The sequence below is a fragment of the Lissotriton helveticus genome, chromosome 7, assembly GCF_964261635.1.
Source record: "Lissotriton helveticus chromosome 7, aLisHel1.1, whole genome shotgun sequence".
Lineage (NCBI taxonomy): Eukaryota > Metazoa > Chordata > Amphibia > Caudata > Salamandridae > Lissotriton > Lissotriton helveticus.
In genome coordinates, this window is record NC_136068.1 from 1,005,486,963 (window position 1) to 1,005,507,844 (window position 20,882).

General features: G+C 45.6%; 1 protein-coding gene across 3 annotated transcripts in view; it reads left to right on the plus strand.

The window, feature by feature from the left end:
• Positions 1-20,882, plus strand: part of GALNT10 (polypeptide N-acetylgalactosaminyltransferase 10) — a 688,264-nt gene that overhangs the window by 291,258 nt on the left and 376,124 nt on the right. For all 3 annotated transcript variants that reach the window (XM_078653659.1, XM_078653658.1, XM_078653660.1), the window contains one exon: positions 11,175-11,341. In XM_078653659.1, coding sequence (XP_078509785.1) covers positions 11,175-11,341 — 167 coding nt within the window. The remainder of the gene's footprint in view (positions 1-11,174; positions 11,342-20,882) is intronic.

Sequence of the window (20,882 nt, forward strand, 5' to 3'; positions counted from 1 at the left end):
CAATAATTTCTCTACTTTGGCAATGGCCTCTAGTAGAGCTGACAATCTTTTATCCTTGATCGGTTTCTATGATCGTCCAATGTGGTTGGACATAGCGAATTTCAATGACCTCATTCCTGAGGACCGAAAGCGGGATGCAGGAAAGATTCTGTTGGAAGGTGCATGCCAGGAATGGCTTAAAGCCGCTACCTTCAGCCCTGAGAGAAGTTTCTAGGCATGGCCTATGATGAAGAGTTGTCGGTTTGCGAAACATTTGAATGATGCCCCCTTAGTTATAAAACCGGGCACTGATAATGCACGATCATTAAGCACCCTTTAATAGGGGCGCGGATCTTTCAGAGAAGCGTAATAATGGGGTTTTCATCAAGAGGAAGATACCAAAACCAAACGGATGAACAGTATCAATCTCAGTACAGCCTTGCAGCCAGGCATCTTTCCGTAGATAGTCTGTCTACTTTCTCCTGTCACGAACGAGATTTTAGTATCCAAACAGACACTAACAGGAGGCCATGATCACCACAAGGTTCCAATCAATTTATCCTTTTCTCGCGTGGTCCCGAAGGTTTCAGGTTTTTGTTTTCCAAGCAACAAGGAACTATGTCGGACCAATGTGTTCTAAACCTAGTAACCAATGGCCATTCCATGGAATTCATCAATCAGCCATATACTACTACGCCCAGGGCCCCCCCCCCCTCCTCGTTTTCACAACAATTATGTTATTTCACCAAAAGATATTTTATGGCTTCTCTGGATGGAGAGGGTGCGAATTTCCACATACTTGTCCACCCCAAACAGCACGAATATTTTCACTTTCACACGGCTGACGCCCATTATAGGTGCGTAGTGCTCCCGTTTGGGCTGAGATCGTCACCAAGAGCCTTTCACGAAGTACTTGGTACTAGTGGCAGCAACATTGAGATCTTGAGGAATGCAGGTGTTCCCCTGTCGAGACGATTGGCTGCTTAAAGGTCCTTCTGAACACGAAATCAGGATTGCCACAGTAGATGTACCCATCTCATTTTTTCTCTGTGGCTGATTCTCAATGACAGCATATTGCAGTTAGGCCCTCTCCAAGTAAATGTATTTTCTCGGAGCAGGTTTAGACACAATCCGCAACAAAGCATTCTTGTCACACGCCCACCTGTTGTGTTTTCAAAAATGGGCAAGGTTAACTTCATACGGTCAGTTTCAGTTCAAATGTTTGTTTCGTTCCTGAAGATGTGCTCTTCAGTGATACATCTCGTACAATTAGCATGGCTCAAAATGACACCTTTTCAGATAGAACTACAGTTTCAAGATCAATAACCAATGGGTTCGTTCGACGATACCATCAAGGTTACGCCGTGCATGATCAATCCTGTACATTGCTGGTCGCAGACAGGAAATATTGCCCAGGGTCGCACGTTCCTGCAAACCATTCCAGGGTTTTTTTTTTTTTAACGCTTGATGCCTCCATGGAAGGATGGGGAGGTCATCGGCAGGATTTGCAGAATTCAAGGAACATAGTCTCAAAGACAACGACAACAGCAGATCAACAGGCTTGAGCTCCACAACGCTGTTCTGTCCTCCCAAGCATTTCGCTTGAGGATTGAGGGTTTGTCTGTGCCAGTACAGACCGCAAACACCATCCGCATGTCTTATATCAATACACAAGGAGAAACTAAATCTGCTATACTCTCGCAAGAGATTCAGGAATTGTGTGAAGGAGTTGCATTGCACAAGATGTCTTGAGAGCCGAACACGTCAGGGCTCTCCACAATGCTCTGACCATGTCTCAGTCGGACTGTCACGAGTGGACGCCGGAAAAGGGACAGGTGAATCCCAGTTTTTTTTCCAAGTTTGGGTTCATCTGGCACGGGATCCATTTGCATTCAGAGAGAACAAGGACGGCCGATATTATGCCAGCAGGTTTCCTTATCAGGAATCAAGAGGGAATGCCCTGTCCATGCAAGGGTCAGGGTTTTGTGCGAATGAGTTTTCCCCCAATACCATTGGTTCCGAAGGTGTTCTGCAAGATGAAGCTGCAAGGTTACCATCTGATTCAGATTGCACCCCGTTGGCCAATATTGGTTCTCAGAACTTCTGCTATTGTTTATAGACAAGCCCATTCGGCTGCGGCTTGGGCCTACGATATTGTCAGGGGACGGAGATCAAGTGGTTCGTCCGGATCCACAGTCATTACTATTGCACGCACAGCTTATCATTTGTTAGAGTTCAAGGGCATCAACGTTTCAAAGAACTGTTGTGAAATTTTGACCAATTCTCGTGCCCGAGGCACAATCAAGGCTTATCGCCTCAAATGGAAGCGATTTTGCGGTTAGTGTGAGGTGATAGCAGTTCACTCAATTACGGTTACTGCAGAACAAGTTCTCCATTATCTGCTCTTCTAGCCAAGTCTGGGCTTAGTTTTTCTTCAACAAACAAAATGCGTCTTGCTGCTCTTTCCAGAATTAGGAAATGTTAAAAAATGTTCTTTTGTCTGCTCTTCGGCGCTTGTCAGACAGTTTATGAAAGGGCTTTTCCGAGCCTTTCTCTCCAGTGCGAGCACCCTCCCAGAGTGAGCACTCTGCATTGCTAGTGCGGTTAATGCAGTGTACATTTGAGCTGATCCATAGACCAGCTCTCAGATTCCTCACCTGGAAGGTTGCCCATTTACTGGCTCTTACTTTGGCAAATAGGGTTCGTGAAATCTAAGCTTTCACTATAAGGAACACCTCACTTTTACATTTTTCTCGGAACTATGTCACCCTTTGGTCGGATCCTGGGTTCATTTCTAGGGTACCGACACAATTTCACTCTAACGAACCGGTAAGATTAAGGACATGCATGTTTTCTTTCCAAATCCTTCAACCCCAGCGGACAGAACATTGCATTCTTTAGACATCAAAAGATGCTTAAACTTCTACACCAGAGAACCAAGACTTTTAGAAAATCAGATCATCTGTTTGTGACTTATGGCCAGATTACATTGGGTATAGCGGTCACTAAAGCTACGTTTTCTAGATGGATAGCCTCTGCCATCCAGTTCTGTCACAATCAAGGCTAACCGACCTTTGACAAGGTCTGTTCGATCTCATTCCGCAAGAGCTGTGGCAGCATCTGCAGCTTTGTTTGCAGGGGTGACGCTTGAAAACATTTGCCGTGCTGCGACATGGAAGAATGTCCACACGTTTACAAAACATTACTGCCTACAATCAGCAAATCAGAATGATGCGGCAGTGGGCCAAACCGTTTTTACGCCACATGTTTCCATAGGAATACATTCAGGTTCTAACATTGGCTTCTTTCTTAAGTATATATAATTCAAGTTGTTGTTTATAATATACAGACATGTGTTATCATATACTGAGTTTCTATGATACTAAGGTTCTTCTACTGTAGGAAATTGCATGATTTCTATGTTGGTTCGGAAGATGACTTGTTAATAGGTCAATCTCTAGCCGATTGTTGGTTGTTAACAGTACATTCATGGGGGTGCACTACAATAAGTCTCCCACCATCCGCAACCGACTGCCAGGTTTACTGCTTGCTATTCTGATTCAGGCATGTGAATCTATGAAAGATACCCCAATACTGGATAAGAAAACAAGTTACTTACCTGTAACTACGGTTATCCAGTATTGGTATCTTTCATAGATTCACATGCACCCACCCTCCTCCCCGGAGAGTCAGTTCTCTATGATTGGGATACTTGTTCCCACTTGTGCTACGAAAATCTGAGGAGAGCTGGCTCTGCAGAGAGGGTTCTGGAGGGTGCTGTGAGCTGATTGGTTGGAGCAAAGACTTTGGTCTTTTTTACATAATGAGGTAGATAGGCTACTATAATTTAGGCCTCAGGCCTATTCCTAGGGCCTACTACTACTACAAAGTGCTTTTGCACTGCTTTTTTATTTACCGTGGGACTCCCGCCTCGTCGACGGGGAATGATTCAGGCATGTGAATCTATGAAAGATACCAATACTGGATAACCGTAGTTACAGGTAAGTAACTTGTTTTCATCTCCTCGTAAAGAGCCTGTGTGCTGGGGAATCTCTCGTTGTGACGCTTTTTTTTAAAGATCCTGTGAGGTGTTCGACCTCTGGGTGGCTCGAATGGCTTTAGGCTGAGCATAGGTTGTGCTTAGAAACTGCCTGTCTTCGGCGAGATTGCATTAAGTGATAACCTGGCCTGAAGAGCATAGTAATTTTTTCTTTTATGTCCGGTGAAAAGTCTCTCTCTCTCTCTCTCTCTCTCTCTTTCTCTCGTGGGCTCTCTCACGTCTTCTCCCTTTGCCTCTACTTTACCAATCCTACTTTCTCTGTGATGTGGCATGTTGCCTGCTAGTTACTGGCTTTGGTCATTTAATGCTCTGGTGGCCAACCTGCCAACTTGGTGAACTGGGTTTGAATCCCAGGTCCACACTTGACCAAAACCCGTAGGATTCTGGGCAAATCACGTACTGTTCCTGTGAGTAAAATGTAATTGTGTAAATCCGTGATCCAAATCCATAATTTTTGTTAACGATCTTGTATTGTCTCCCAACATCCCAATGATGTACCTTGCTCCTTTGCGCCCCAGTTAGGTTCCCCTCAAAAAAATGACTAATAATGCACTGTCAACACAGTAAATGCTGTTCCGTGGCTTTCTCCATGCATCCTATGTTTGATGTTATGCTTGTGTTGAACTCAGGGCTTTAAGTGGGGTGAAAAAACTGGGAGGGTCTCTCAAAGGGGTTTGGCCCATGCAGTTAAGGGTGTGGCTCAAAGGTGATAAGCTAAAAATCTGTGCTTAGCATAGTGTGCCACCTGAGTGTTATTTGGTGCTTCTGTGATTGAATCCAGATATAGAATACAAAAAGGTTACCTACAACAAGCTAGGGCTATTGGCTTTGTCAATGGCTGTTAGTTACATAGGATACATAAGTAAAATCTATGGGCTTGTTGCATATAATATTGAAAATACTTCCATTCTGAAATGATTAGACTGTAAAAGAATTAGAACGAGTCTCTTTGAAGTTACCTCAAAGGCAGTGATGGATGGTATTACTGCAGAGGTAAGATTTTTTGTCACCCCGAGGGTGAGGCCAAAAATGGAGTGCCCGATAGAGACCCGTTTCGGCATCTGCCTTTTAGAACTGCCAGATGCTGAAAACCGGCAAGGCCAGGCCCACTGAAAGTCCTGGTTGAACCACAACAAACTGCAGAAATAGCTCTGTTCCTGTGTCGATGTGTTCATGCAACTAATGTGGCATATTGGATGCTGGCCCACACACCACAGTGCTCACATGGAGGACCACAATAGCAGCAGCAGTTGAACTAGTTCATCATAAATGGTGGTCAGTCTGGGCTCTCATCTTCGCACCACCTATTGCAGTGCGGAGAACGGATCAACCTTCCCTTAGACTTTGAATTCCTTAGTCACAGGTCTTATGTCATTGTTGTGTGACACTCCTGGTGCAAACAGGTTTGAGGTTTCCATTGCAGATCAGAGGCAGAGCTGGTTTGTCAGATGTTGTGTCAGGAGGGCAAAGAATGTGGCTTAATTAAATGAATTTGTTAGATGCTTCTGGCTTCCATGTTTGCTATGCAGAGGAGCAAACAGAAGACGTCGACTACCACTGCACAGAGTACGTGGTTGGCTTCCAGTAAGCTGGCAGTCGGTTAGCGCAGATCAAGCTGGCGCTCGCTCAACTCCGAGTGACAGATTGGCTCTGACAATATGATCCCTCTTGACACCCATACAACCAACTTTTCATGACCTTCCATCACTCACAGCTCAATTGGGGCAGGGCTTTCAGTGGGATGAAAAAACTGGAGGGCTCTCAAAGGGACGTGGCTGATATAATTAAGGATGTGGCTTAAAACATTGATGCTAAAAATATGTGCCCAGCGTAATGTGCTGCCCGACTTGTATTTTGTGCTTCTGTTATTGCCTCCACGTATATAATACAACAAGTAACATTACACCTACAACAAGCCAGGACTATTGGCTTTGTCAAAGGTTGTTGGTTGGAAAAGATAAATATACTACATTCATACAACTATGGCTTTGTTGTATATAATATTGAAAATGCTTTAGTTTCCGATTGAAAATGCTTTAGTTTCCGATTGAGGCTGATTACCCCCTTTCGAATGACAATGCGCCCGCCGTCTGCCTTTAGCATGTCATGTGCCAGTGAGATTGGAGTTAGTGATTACAGAGAAGCTTTCCCCAAACAGAGTACTGTGGGGAATTTGCCACCTTGTGTAATTTGTCAATGTTGTACACAGAGTGAACTGGGCAGGAGCAGTGACAGGACAGAAGAGGCGACAGGAAAGGAGAGGTAATTGGGTAGGAGAGGTGACTGGGCAGGAGAAGTAACGGGCAGGAGAAGTGACAGGCAGGAAAAGTAACGGATAGGAGAAGTGGCGGGGCAGGAGAGGTGACGTGTCAGGAGCAGTGATAGGACAGGAGAGGTGACAGGTAAGTAGAGGTGACGGGGCAGGAGAAGTGACGGGCCAGGAGAAGTGACGGGGCAGGAGTAGGGAGGGGGCAGGGGAATTGACGAAGCAGGAGTGTTGATCGAGCATGAGCAGGAGTACTGACTGGGCAGGAGCAGTGAAAGGGTAGGAGCAGGCGTTTCCCAGGGAGAGTGGAAGGGTAGGGGGCCAGTTTAGTTTGGGGGGACCGGTTTTGTACAAGTGCAGGAGTTTTAATACTTTGTATATTCAGCAGGTTTCGGTCAACAATACAAGTGCCAAGATAACTTTGGTGATCAATGTACCTGCTGGAGAGAGATGGGAGCATGTTTTGTCTAGTGGCTGTTTTACTCATCTAAGGTAGCGCAGAAGGGAATATGCCTGCTGCAAAGAACATGTACCATGCATATCAAAGAGCAATATTTTATGTGCATAGTTCAGTGGGTACTGCTTTGTGTTCACTTCCCGAATGAAAGGACATTTGAATACATATGGCCTGGCAGTTCGGGCTGGACTGTTCACATTGGACGCAGGATCAAGACTGATTTGCACATGGCTGGGTCCAAACTGGAATGGCATGGTGAGCAAAAAACGATGGATTTAAGCCCAGATCTCTGTACTGGGGTGAATGTATAATATTGTTCTGCATTCTGTCCACCAGTTGTTCTTTTTGCTGTATTATGATTGAGCAGCTAGCTGGCTGACATGAATATGAAGGAGCCTTTGTGGGTTTCCGTGAGTCTAGATTCTCCTGAAGAGTCCATTTCTCTTCTGAGCCCTGCTTAACACATGTGTACATGAGGAGCCCTGTATTCATGACCTCAATGTTTGACACAAAAATAATCATGGATTTCTGAACAATGAGAGTAAAAGCATTAACACCTTAACCGCGGCAGCAATTCCGCCGCGGTGCGGGCGTTCTGATGAGTGGGCGGGGCCGCGTCGGCCAACGGACGTGCGCAGCACTACAAAGGTAGTGCTCGCGACGGCCGTTGGCCGACGGCAGCAACGAAAGGGTTAAGGTAACATGTTGTTCCTCCTTATATTTCACACGCTTAACATAAACCTGTATTCCCTATAAGTGTTTGCTTTTTCCTGAATTAAAGCTCAAATAAACATGTTTATCCATTGTTTTAATTAAATAACGTTATAAGCTGTAACTGGTCAGTGAAATGCTAAACGTACTAAAAATTGGTATGTTTTGCTATTTCTAGCCACACCCCTGACTCCGCCCACTGATTCAATCTTTGGTTATTCCCGCCCCCTGATTCTCCACCAACAGTTCCCCTACTTTTTATTTCCCACTTCGACCACTGGTGTGGTATTGAGGGTTTAGCAGGAGATGCATTTAATCTTAAATTGGGCACTTGTTTCAATTGGATGACGTTGTAGGGTGTGAAGAATAAGAGAACTGTGATTGCATTTTTTGTGACCGGTCCCAAAGTGGGCAGTTAGGTGGAACACTGCTTTCTGCATTTCAGTGTGGTGGTCAGCATCACTGTTCTTCAACGCAAAGTCTTGCATAATAGTCATAGCGCGAGCCCCGATTGTTAAGCCATAGCGTTGCTATGTTGACTGCAACTATACGTTGGAGTGGCAGCACGCTATGATGAGCCCACTGCTCCCCGCAGGCTTAGGGGTTGGCTGAGCTGCTAACTGGCTACAGTGTATCAGTAGGAAGGTCGGTATTCCTGCAGTGCGGCTGGCATAGTAATGTCAGGAGAGGCAGTGCCCAATGGCTACTACTGAGACATCAGCCGACCCAAGTCAGGTTGTGAGCGACGCAGTGTTAGGCGCAAGGCCTCCGACGTTGCAACTTCCTGCTGCAGCCTATGGTGGCGTGAGCAGGTGGCTGCAGTTTTGAAAGTAAGCTTATGGGACTGCTGCGGCAGAGTCAATGGCACTGCTCGCACTGCCTTGTGGTAATTTAAATTCAAGATTCCCAGTGTGACCGCCGGACCCAACCCCACGGACCGTGGCAACCGCTGAAGCCCAGCGCACTGCTGCTGCTGAGCCTGAATGCCCCGGGTGGGGTGGCGCATTTGCCGAGGGAGTTGTTTGTAGCAGCAATAAGGACTCTGAGACGGGCAGTCCGGACGTAAACCGAATTGCTGCAGCTCATTCGCAAGTTTAATTTAGATTTCAGTGTCGTGGTCTCAAAAATGTGCTTCATATTATAAATAGCGCTTAGCGCACGGTCAATCAGCTGCCTGATGATACAGCGCTCATTGGCTCACTCTGCCGCCCGGCTGTGTGCGCACCACAGTCTCTTGCGTCCCTGTCAATGCCCTGTGCTGTCTGCCCCGGCAGCTGTCAAGTTCACGAGTTAGTGTGTTGATCATTACTTAGGCAGCTCATCTGGCCCACTGGCGGTGGGGCTGGACTTCAGGTAGTGGCACATCCACCCGGGCGGACATTTAGAGTTAATTTGAGTTAGGGTTGACTTATTTTTTAAATACACTTTGTCCCCTGGCTTCCGGCTGTCAGGGGAAGTTTTGAGTTGTCTAACCATATAGTAGGGTAGAGGGTTAACATGCCTGCACCAGAGAGTGTGTACCTTGATATCACCAAATTGTATTTTATTTAGATAGCTCAGTGGGTTATTACTTTTGCCAATAGAGATCCTTTTGTGACCTGTAGTTCGAGCGCACCTGCGGCTGAGCTGGGACAGGGGGTGCTGTGCTTAGACATAACTTGTGGGTGTAAAAGCTCCTCTGGAGAGTTACTTGTGGGTCCAGCAGTTTTCACGCAACAATAAAAACATCAAAGTTAACTGATGACTAATGTTCCTGCTGGTGAGTGTCTAGTAGCAGTTTTGACTCACCATAAAGCAGTGCTGAAAAGATCAGTTGCTTTGCACCAGTTTCAAGATCTTTCATAGAGTTTCTCCTTGCTCAAATGGGTGCAATTTCTCATGTTTCTTTTTCCATGGACTGCTCTGCTTGATTTTGCTTGCGAAAGAAGCTGTAGGAGGGAGGCAGTCCATTAGCGCTCCGCGCAGAAGGTAAACAGGAGCACACCGCTTTCATGTTTTCTTTGTGAAGCCGAGAGGTAGGCGATTGTAACAAGTACATTTATCATGTAAGTGGGCAGCTAATAAATCACAAAGCTAGAAGACTCTCATCTCTGTGAAATTTACATACTTGGGATCAAAAGGCGAAACCGTATGTTTTTTTTAACCGTATTGCATTAGTAACTGATTATGCATTAGTGACGTTATAATCTTCTAGTTGCACTTACTATACTATAAAATGTGCTTTTTTGTCTAGAGCACAGTCAGGAATTATCATATCAATTATATCATCTTCCGAGAAGCTGCATTGCCTGCCTGCTTTGTTACTGAGAACTGGAGTCAGGCAGTCTGCCACCGGCTAGTGTCCTTCAATTTCTGGTGCTTTGCAGCAGTTTGAAGATCTTCTTAGTTTCTCCTTGCTCAAATGGGTGTAATTTCTTGTATTTGTTTCCCTCATCTTCAATGCTTGTTTTTGCTTGCGAGAAAGTGTCACTCGAAGTCATTGAAATGTCACGACTAATTACACTGAAAATATAAAAATGTTACAAATAGCAATCTGAAACATTGGCAGCTATGCCAGGTGTGCTTTGGAGAGGAGGAACTCGGAGAGGAGGAAGTTCCCATATAACAGCACCCGGACTACATTTTCATGTCCTGCTCAGAAGCAAACTTGCTGGTGTTCCAGCGTAGTCTTAAGTTGGTGGCAGTCGCCCTTGACCACCTACAAGACTTGCTTCTGAAGGGTAAGGCAAATCCTACCAAATTAGCATACTCCTCAATAGCTGGGTTACAGTTCAGTGGAGATAACGGTAGACTGGAGGAAGAGTTGATTGAACTAAATGGTTTTGTCAGCCATTAAAATAAAATGATTGCTGTCTTTTCATTTGACATGTTAAATTTGTCAATGCACATATCAAACGTAGAAGTAGAATATCAAGGTGAGTGACAGATGGCATTTAAAATGTAAGGATCTGAAGATGCTATTCAGAAGATAGTTTGGCAGTAATTAAATCTGTGGATGCAGGTCCCCCACTCCCATTGCCCATCTAGTGCTGAAAAAAAGTTTGCACTCTACTTAGAATAAGGTTCTTCTTACAAAATTGCACTCTTATGAGCAACCATGCCTGAGTGAGACATGCTATATCTAAACAGTATTCAGTGATGATGTTGCGAATGCAAACTTTTTTCTCAATAGAAAACTCAATAACATCCCAGTGTGTTGGCTCAGAGAATGAATGTGCTGTGTGTATGTTCTGTCTGTGATATATAAACCTAATATGTACAGATGTATGCAGTATGTTGCTTTCTAAATAACCCTTACATTACATACATAGAAAAGGGGAGTTTAGCGATTATTTTCCATTTGAACTATTAACAGTCGTTCAGACACAAACCTGGAATGTCAGCTCTTTCTGAGACAACGTTTAGATATGTTTTTTGGTTTGCTGGTCAAATTATTTAAAATGCCTTGTTGATACTATCATTATGGTGTTGTTTGTAAGAGGAGACGTCTGCAGTGTGAAAGCTTCAGTTCCACAGACACATGTATTGCTTTGGGAGCCTTCCTTTCCAGTTTTGTCATTTTCAGTTTGCTCTTAGAAATGGAGCATTTGAATAGAAAAGTCTATAATCGAAAGGTAAACTATTCTTAAATTGGAAAAATCTATATTTCAGCAAAACGTTTTGAAAAGGTTTTAAATGTTGCTCTGTTGCTCTGTTTGTAGCTGCAAAAAAAAGCTGTACCTGGATAAGCTCCCGAACACAAGTGTGATAATTCCGTTCCACAACGAAGGATGGTCCTCTCTTCTGCGAACTGTGCACAGCGTTCTTAATCGCTCACCACCAGAGCTCATTGCAGAGATTGTGCTGGTGGATGACTTCAGCGACAAAGGTATAGTTCATTTATGCTAGTATTTATTTCTGACTGGGGCCTAGACTGTCTCAGTAACCCTGGGTACCTAGTTGCACATCAATCACTGGTGCACAGTTCCCTTTTCCAAACCGCCTTGTGTCTGCAGAAGGTGTTCCATGAGGGTTTTTGCATTTCCCCATAGCTGCCCTTCTCAAATAAGCAATCACCATCGCATCATGTGTTGCATAATGATTAGAACTTTGTAGGATTCATCCTTTTCCCATAAGGCAGCAATGAGTATCTCTGATCTTAATCTCACATACCAATGATTTTCCAAGTTTACCATTGACTGCGGATCGATCCATTGTATCAAATGTATCTCCTTATGTGGATGCCTTCCCTTTCCACAAAAATGCACTAAACGTTTTGAAGGCATGCCATTAACCTTTGCTCTCTTTTTGCAATATCGATTTAACACCCAACCTTTGTAGAAAGCCCAATGTTCTAAATTGTTCAGGTAACAGCCATGCACCATAGGCACTTGAGCCCCTTTGTGAATATATAGAAGCATTTAATCCTTCCCCATAGGTAAGTAGACTGTGGATGCACACTAGGCTGTTCATATGGTGTCTGAAATCTGGCTAAAGCTCTGTTGAAAAAAAAAATCCATCCATTCTTCCCCCAAGTTGAAATGTTCCCTACTGTATTTCTGAAAACACTTAACCATACTCCATAGGCTCTACAGATCTCATGGTGAATGCATTTCAGGAACCGCACTATTTACACTAAGGCATAGCTATATTATAGTGTTGTGTAGTTCCAACTAATCCGTAGGATCTGCACGTTTGTTGGACAACATAAACTTTGGGTGCCTAAACTGATTGCGGGCACCCCTGTAGGATATGTTGAACTTGAAACCAGCTAGCTCACAGTGCCACTATAAGCCCTCCCCTAAACTTACCAGGGAGCGAATAGTTTCTGGCAACCACTGAACATGGCAACCCTGACCCCTCCAGGATCGTGGAAACCGATTAGAGACCTTTCGCTCAGTCACTCGTGCTTACGTGTGCTCAGAGAAATATATAGAATATACAGGGAGACGTTTTCAATATATTTATTGAACCAATGTTATTCTCATATGGAATATATGTGCTGATATGATCAGTAGACAGAAGCAAATGAAAGTTATTACAAGCACCAAAAGAGTAAATAGTAGATGCAGTTCTACCATGGTGCTACAACAGTATATATATGCAGGCATATGATACAAGGCATTAATCAGGCGTACTCCTCCTATGCAAACCTTACTCTGAGTGTACCTAGAGTATGTATAGGTGTGTAGCCAAGAATCCCCCCAAGGGACAGTCCAACCTTATTACCTGGTGGGAGAGAATGTAGGAGCCTGTCTTGGTCACAAACTGGACACCCACTTGAGCAGATGTCAGACCGCTGCATGGTGAAGCCTCAGCATGCAGGGACCCTCTGTATCAGCTGAAGTACCTCCTCTGCTAATCTTTTGGGATGCTCTATATTTATAATAGAAAGCAGCCTTGCGATGTGCGTATAGATTAGTAATGTTATGGATAGGTAGATAGCCATGACGCCCCGTGACTGGAGCTAGAACGACATTTGTACATAGTGAATAGAAGGGCCTCGCACATGATGTTCGAGGCATTGTGATAATGTCGTGTGAAGGTAGATGTGTAAACATAGTTGTTTCGAGGAATGAATCCAGCATTGGCGTGCACGCACATATGTACAAAAGGTCAAAGCAGAAATGTTATTGTGAAAAATAGGACAATGCAAGAAATGAGCCGCTTCGCTAAATGGGCCTAACCCTGGCACATAACAGTAGTAGAGTTTGTTCTGGGAAATAAATGTTCCACTAGAGGCTCGACTGGGTCAGTCATCACTATCACTCTCGGAGTACAGTAACCAGCCTTCTGGATGAATTTTTCTATGGGCGATCACGTGTTTTCTGTATTCTGTCATTTGGGTGGACTGAACAAACGTTCTTGATCTGTACGGTCCATGTTAAAGGCAGGATTCTTTTTTTATAACTAAGAGTTTGTACTTTCTTCATTGGTTAACACCGTGATTAAACAGTCTCTTTTTCTCTACTGACAGCCATGCAATAGTCTCCTCTTTTTACCAATGTCAGAATGCTGCAGCCGCAGGTTATTTGTTGTCTTCTACACTACATAATGACAACAACTATGTTGCTGGGCCACATGTTAACAACTTTACAATCGTCTGAAGTTTCAGGATTGACTTACTGACTTTAAAAGTCCTTTGCTAGTTTTTATGACCCCACTTTTTTACACGGAGACCCTCAATTATTAATTCAGGTCCTGTTAGTATTCAGTTTTCATTATTTTCTTTGAATATATTTTCTACTTGTTCTGTTAGTCTTATTCCAGAAAGCCAGTATGTAAACTTGCTGTTTCTTTGAAATTCAATCAGTCTGAATATGTGAGATAGCAGTTCAGCAGTGCTTAATGTTAAGGTGTCTACTTTCATTCCAAGTTACAGTTCCTTTTGGGTTCCTGATTATAAATAAATGCATTGCAGTGACAGCTCCGGAGATGTTCGAGTCTCCATAATGTTTCAACAGCTGTTCATTAGTTCCTTTGATCAAAGGAAATTATTAAACCATGTTTTTTGAAGCAAGAGCTCTAATCCCTTGCCTGCCAGCCTTTGCTTTGCGAACGTGCGCTGAACATCAGTAGCGTGTACAGTTGATACCGGATTTGTGAGATCTCTCTTATGTATAAAAAGCCATGTTGGAGAACTGTGATTACATGTGACTCTCGTTTTCTAATAATCTCACTATTTACCAATGCTTGGCAAATGTTTTACCTCGATGGGAACAGTTGTTTTTTTGAGCAATTGTGAACAGCCATTTCCGTGTTGACTATGGCGATGCATCAGCCATAGTTTGGATGCTTTGGACCAGTAATAGTTGGCCGATACAGTGATTGAAGTTCTTCAGTTTTCCTTTCTGTCTTTTGTTTTCCTACTGTAAACAAATGCTTACATTTGTTTATATTTAATCTACTTAAATGGATGGAGCTCTTTTAATAGGAGACTACAAGGGTGGAATTGGACTAATTTACTTTGCTCTCCAATAAGACTCTAGGGGCCCTTCACAGGTGTGTCCTCCATTTTCTCTGTTTATCTTCTATTAAACTCTGCTGGCTCATCTGCTGCTTAGGATAGGCTTGCCCGTTTACATGTATGCAGATGAGGCACAATTTTAGTTGAGCCTCAACTGGAGAGAAAGCTTTCTCTACATTGCTCCCTTAGACGTGGATGCAATATAATGGTGGATGAGCTCCAACTACCCACAGATAAACCATGAGGTCTGAGAATCTTCTGCCCAAGTGCAGTGTTTCGCTTTCAAAACCAGACCTACATCTTTTGGCGCTTGTGCTGCTTCTGGATATATTGCAAGAAACCTTGAGTCTGGGTTGACTCTGTCTCTCAGAACCTTCAAATCGCTGCTGTGCTGAGGGCCTTTTTTCCTCATCTAAAGGCTCCGAGATGTTTTCCGGTCCCTTAGAGGTGTTACGGTTCTCTTAAAACTTTCCCAGAAGACCATGGTGATAAATGCATTTTTGCATTCATGACTCCGTTTATGTAGAATCGCTGCAAAGACTGTTATTATGTCCATAATTGTGCAGATAGAGTGAGTTTGGTTCACAAAGTGTATTTACATTTAGGGGAGGCTGAAGCTATCCTGGTGGCTACTACGGAAGAGGGGAAGGCATTAAAATTGACTGTGTGATGCACTGTGTTTTCCATCTTGGTTGCCCTTCGCTTAGAAAATTTTACGAATACAGCCTTGGAGTTCATGTGTTTCACTTGTCTTCTTCTTTGTTGTTCATGGGGTATTGTATGAAACTTGTTCCTGCTTAGACTGGATGAAATCGTCAACTTCCTAATTTTTCGGTAAAGCTTGAAAACCTTTCTGTTCGAGGGCATGCAGATTTACAGGGCTAGTGTTCCTGTGAATGAGATTCTGGTTGTGTGTAGCACTTTGTAAATATGTGTTTGAAGGCATATGAGCTGCAGATCACACACTATGCATAGATCGCCATCTGGTGTTGGGCCCGGATGTTTGCACTTGTTTTTCTTTTTGGAAGTCACAAGATAGGTGACTCCTCCTTTGGATGATAGTGCACATGGGCATCGGCTCCATCTTCAGATTGCTTTTTTCCGCCATCGGACTCTGATGTGTTTATTGCGCTCCAGTTCGGTGCAGTTACCGATTCAACTTTCGACGCGTAATCCTTCACCCCTTTCTCCAGTATTGTTTCAATCGCGATCCCTAGTCGACGCTCAACTCTCCAAGTTCGAAGTCCTCAATTCTGGTCGTCGACAAAGGCCTTCGGGCCTACCTAGGCCATTACATCTGGCTCATGGAAAGGACCCCATTTAAAAAGTGTCCTCAATGTGGGTCAAAATTCCCACATACAGATCTTCATGAAGTGTGTAACCTTCCACTCCAAGAAGACTATTCGAGATCGTCGAGCTCGAAGAAGCATGGATCGCTCCTCGACATCCATTTCCGGCTACATATTCCAGGAGGGCGTCGATGTACCGGAACAGGAGCGCGTCGAAGAAGGCCTCGTCGGCGCCTACGAAGCCGATGACTCCGACATCGAAGACATCACTCCTAGGCAGCGGGTCTTAAGTACTGACGTCGACCCCGACGCCCTCCCACCAACACCGAAAAAGGCTTGGGTCACACCTTCACCTTCGGGCCCAGGTGCACACTGAGACAGTACTTCTCCCGCCCCGCCTCTGGGCCCGGCAAAGAAGTCAACAACTAAGCCTTAAGGGAACTCAAGCTCGAGTCAGCCTGCTGTCGGTGCTGAAACCCCGACACCTAAAAAGAAGCCATTGTCTTCCTCCTCCTCCTCAGTGCCGACTACTGCCTGTGCTCCGCACTCGGCACCAAAACCTACCAGCACCAATCCCTCGACTCTGAAAAAAACCATCGGAACCGAGCAAAAAAACGCTACCGAAGACTACTGACTCAACCTTAGAAGCCGAAAAAGACCTCGGAGTCGAAAAAACAACCGGTCCGCAGACTCATACAGAGACTGTAAAACATCACGGTTCCAAGCATAAAGAGTACAAAACCACTCCGGAGTCGGTGCCACACAGGCATTCCAAAAAAATCGGCACCGAAAGACAAACCTCCAGCAGAAGAGATTTTCAAATCAGATCCCACCCAAAAAACTCTTCTAAAAGTCCCAAAGACTGGTCAGCTGACACTCAGTTCTAAGAAGAGACCACTGGACACGCCTATGCCAGCTCCACCACCCAAAAAGAGAGACATTGCTACATCTCCTCTCAGGATCCCTTCTCCACCTCCTCCCCCACCTCCTCCTCCACCTCACCACTCTCCTACACCATCTCCTCCCCCAGTTGGCGATGATGAGACCTCTGATGACACAGGGGACGGTGGAGATGATGAGTCACTAGGGCATCCTAGTTCACCTTCTACCCCAGACCCCTGGGACGATTACAACACACCAGATGTCCCTAACTACCACAAGACGACATCTACCCCTCTAGACCTTCCCCTCCAGAGGATACTATGGGTTTCAACCAGCTCGTTCACAGAGCAGCACAATACCACGGGTTGACTTACACACAGACCCTGTAGAAGAGGATTTTTTAATGGACTCTTTTGATATTTCACAAAAGCCCACCTCCATTCTAACTATACTAAAAGGAGTAATTAAACATGCACCGGAAGTGTTTAAAGATCCGGTTAGGGCTAGGGTTATTAACCCCAGGCTAGAGAAGAAATATAAAGCCGGGATACATTAAGGGCCACATACCACTGGACTCCTTAGTAGTCTCCAACTCCAGGAAAAGGGCTAACTCGCAAACATCAGGGGACGCTCCACCTCCCGACAAAGAGTCCAAACACTTAGACGCTTCTGGTAAACGCACAGCGTCACAAGCAGCTAACATATGGCGTATCGCCGACACTCAAGCTCTGTTAGCTAGGTATGATAGAGCACACTACCACGAGCTAGAGACTCTATTTCAACACCTTCCGGACAAATATAAAAGCAAGGCCAACGACCTCATACAGGAGGGTAAGCTTATTACTAACACCTCCATCCGTTGCGCTCTAGACATAGCAGACACGTCCTCCAGAGCTATCAACACAAGTGCCATTCTGCGTAGACATGCTTGGCTACGCATTTCAGGCTTTAAACCTGAAGTACAAACTTCCATCCTTAACCAACCATTTGATGAAAAACACTTGTTCGGACCTGCAGTGGATTAATCTCTGCAGAAGATGAAAAAAGACACTGACACGGCTAAATCAATGGGAGCCTTGCGATTGCAAGGCTCCCAGTCGTTCTTTTTAGGCTACTCTTCTGACAACCCCTCCACCTCTTACAAGACTCCTACCCAGACCACATTTACCAGAGGTTATTAAAGAGGAGGTTACAGATGCAATAATAACAAAGGTAGAGGCAAGACCAACAATACCCGCTCTGCCTCCACCCCTACCCAATGACTTCCCTCCCCTCCCCTCGGACCATTCCACTCCGGTCGGGGGAAGATTGCTACAGTTCCTTCCTGCCTGGAACAACATCACCACAAACGGGTGGGTGAGACAAATTGTTCGAACAGGTTACTGCCTAGAACTCACCTCTACCCATCAAAACAAACCACCCAGGCAGCGCCCAATATCACTGGAACATTTATCACTACTAAAACAGGAGGTAATCTCCCTCCTACAGAAGCATGCAATAGAACCAGTCCCCCTTCATCAGCAAAACACAGGGGTTTACTCCCGGTATTTCCTCATCCAAAAAAGGACGGATCTCTAAGACCTATCCTAGACTGCAGACCCCTAAATGTATACATACACACAGACCATTTTCAAATGTTCACGCATCAACAAGTCCTTCATCATCTCTCACAAGGCAACTCCCTTGTCACTTTAGATCTCAAGGACGCCTACTTCCATATTCCCATTCACACCTCTCACAGGAAATATCTCCGGTTTGTAGTGGACAGTCATCATTACCAATTCAAGGTACTCCCATTCGGAGTCACCACAGCGCCCAGAGTGTTCACCAAATGTCTGGCGGTAGTTGCAGCTCACCTAAGAAGACAGCAAATTCACGTCTTCCCATACCTAGACGGCTGGCTCATAAAAAGCCAACTCATACAGCCAGTGTGTACATTACACTTACGCTACAATCCAAATACTACACAACTTATGTGAGAAAGTGCCTTTCTTGCATGGTATGACCTTGTCTCCTGAGGCAAAATAGCCGGGAGTTGCTGCTTTGTTTTTAAAAACTGCTGATTCTTACTGTGTATACTGTGTTTTTAGAATACTCTGCACTTGGGCACTTTAGGGCGACGTACAGCGGACCTAGCGCTGTCACGTGACACCCTTTACCGGCTTCCTCGCCGCAGGCCACGCCCACTTTTCGGCCACGCCCCCTTCCCGCCCTACTTAGAGCGCTGAATCTCGAGCGCTCACTTGGACCTTGTCTCCTGAGGCAAAATAGCCGGGAGTTGCTGCTTTGTTTTTAAAAACTGCTGATTCTTACTGTGTATACTGTGTTTTTAGAATACTCTGCATTTGGGCACTTTAGGGCGACGTACAGCGGACCTAGCGCTGTCACGTGACACCCTTTACCGGCTTCCTCGCCGCAGGCCACGCCCACTTTTCGGCCACGCCCCCTTCCCGCCCTACTTAGAGCGCTGAATCTCGAGCGCTCACTTGGACCTTGTCTCCTGAGGCAAAATAGCCGGGAGTTGCTGCTTTGTTTTTAAAAACTGCTGATTCTTACTGTGTATACTGTGTTTTTAGAATACTCTGCACTTGGGCACTTTAGGGCGACGTACAGCGGACCTAGCGCTGTCACGTGACACCCTTTACCGGCTTCCTCGCCGCAGGCCACGCCCACTTTTTGGCCACGCCCCCTTCCCGCCCTACTTAGAGCGCTGAATCTCGAGCGCTCACTTGGACCTTGTCTCCTGAGGCAAAATAGCCGGGAGTTGCTACTTTGTTTTTAAAAACTGCTGATTCTTACTGTGTATACTGTGTCTAAAGAATACTCTGCACTTGGGCACTTTAGGGCGACGTACAGCGGACCTAGCGCTGTCACGTGACACCCTTTACCGGCTTCCTCGCCGCAGGCCACGCCCACTTTTCGGCCACGCCCCCTTCCCGCCCTACTTAGAGCGCTGAATCTCGAGCGCTCACTTGGACCTTGTCTCCTGAGGAAAAATAGCCGGGAGTTGCTGCTTTGTTTTTAAAAACTGCTGATTCTTACTGTGTATACTGTGTTTTTAGAATACTCTGCACTTGGGCACTTTAGGGCGACGTACAGCGGACCTAGCACGGTCACGTGACACCCTTTACCGGCTTCCTCGCCGCAGGCCACGCCCACTTTTCGGCCACGCCCCCTTCCCGCCCTAACGGTCCACTATTTAAATGTGCATCTCAAGAACGCGCAGCGGACGTGCGCAGCGGGCGCGCCGTTTGCGCGCCGAAGGCGCGCCTAAGGCAAGCCCGTCTGCGCCCGTCCGCGACCAGACCGCGGCCGGGGCCAGACATGCTGCCGGCAGCGGAACACAAGGCAGTAGACTTGCGTGGTCAGGTGAGGACCTAAAAGCACTTAATCCTCCATCTAATTGTTGCACTCACTCTTTAGACCCTATGACTTTCAACCCCCCTCAGATCTGCTACAACTGTGGGATAGCTATTGGCAGCGGTGCCTCTGTGATATCCCCTAATCCCAAATCTCCATCTCAGATAAGCCTTAGGGCAGGCCTACTAAACTGCAGATCCCTAGCCAAACACGCAGACGATGTCTGGCTCCTATTAGAAGAGCAGGAATGGGACATCTTGTTTCTAACTGAAACGTGGATCAAGGAGGACAATTTAACCTCCATTGCACTTGCAGTCCCTCTGGGCTTTAAAATATGCCTCGCCAACCGCCCGGGGACAAAAAGAGGCGGTGGCGTAGCCATTATTTTTAAAGAGCACTTAGCTTTGACATCCTCAGCCCCCACTGCTATTCAAGGAACTGAAGGCCTCCACTTTTGCTTCCAAGTGAGCCCTCACCTATCACTAGCAGGACTAGTGATATATCGCCCCCCAGCTGGTACGGACCCCTACCTAAATACTCTATTAGACACGATTGTCCAGAGTTCGCTCCTTCACCCCTTTTTTATTGTGGTAGGCGACTTCAACATTCATATGGACAAACCCGACTGCGCGATGGCAGAGATGCTTAGAACTACGCTAAATACGGCCAGTCTTAGGCTGATCAATGAGGGCCCAACACACATAGGGGGCCACACTATTGACCTCATTTTTTCTAATATTAACAATGTGCTGTCTGAGACACCGCTCCCCCTGACATGGTCAGACCACGCACTCGTCCCATTCACACTGAATATTGCGAATGTTATCCCAAGGGCGAGTAAATGCTACTTTCTGAAGAGGCAATGGAAAAACTTGACGCCTGATACTATGTGCCCGGTCCTGGCGCAAACCATTCCTTCCTTGACAAATAAT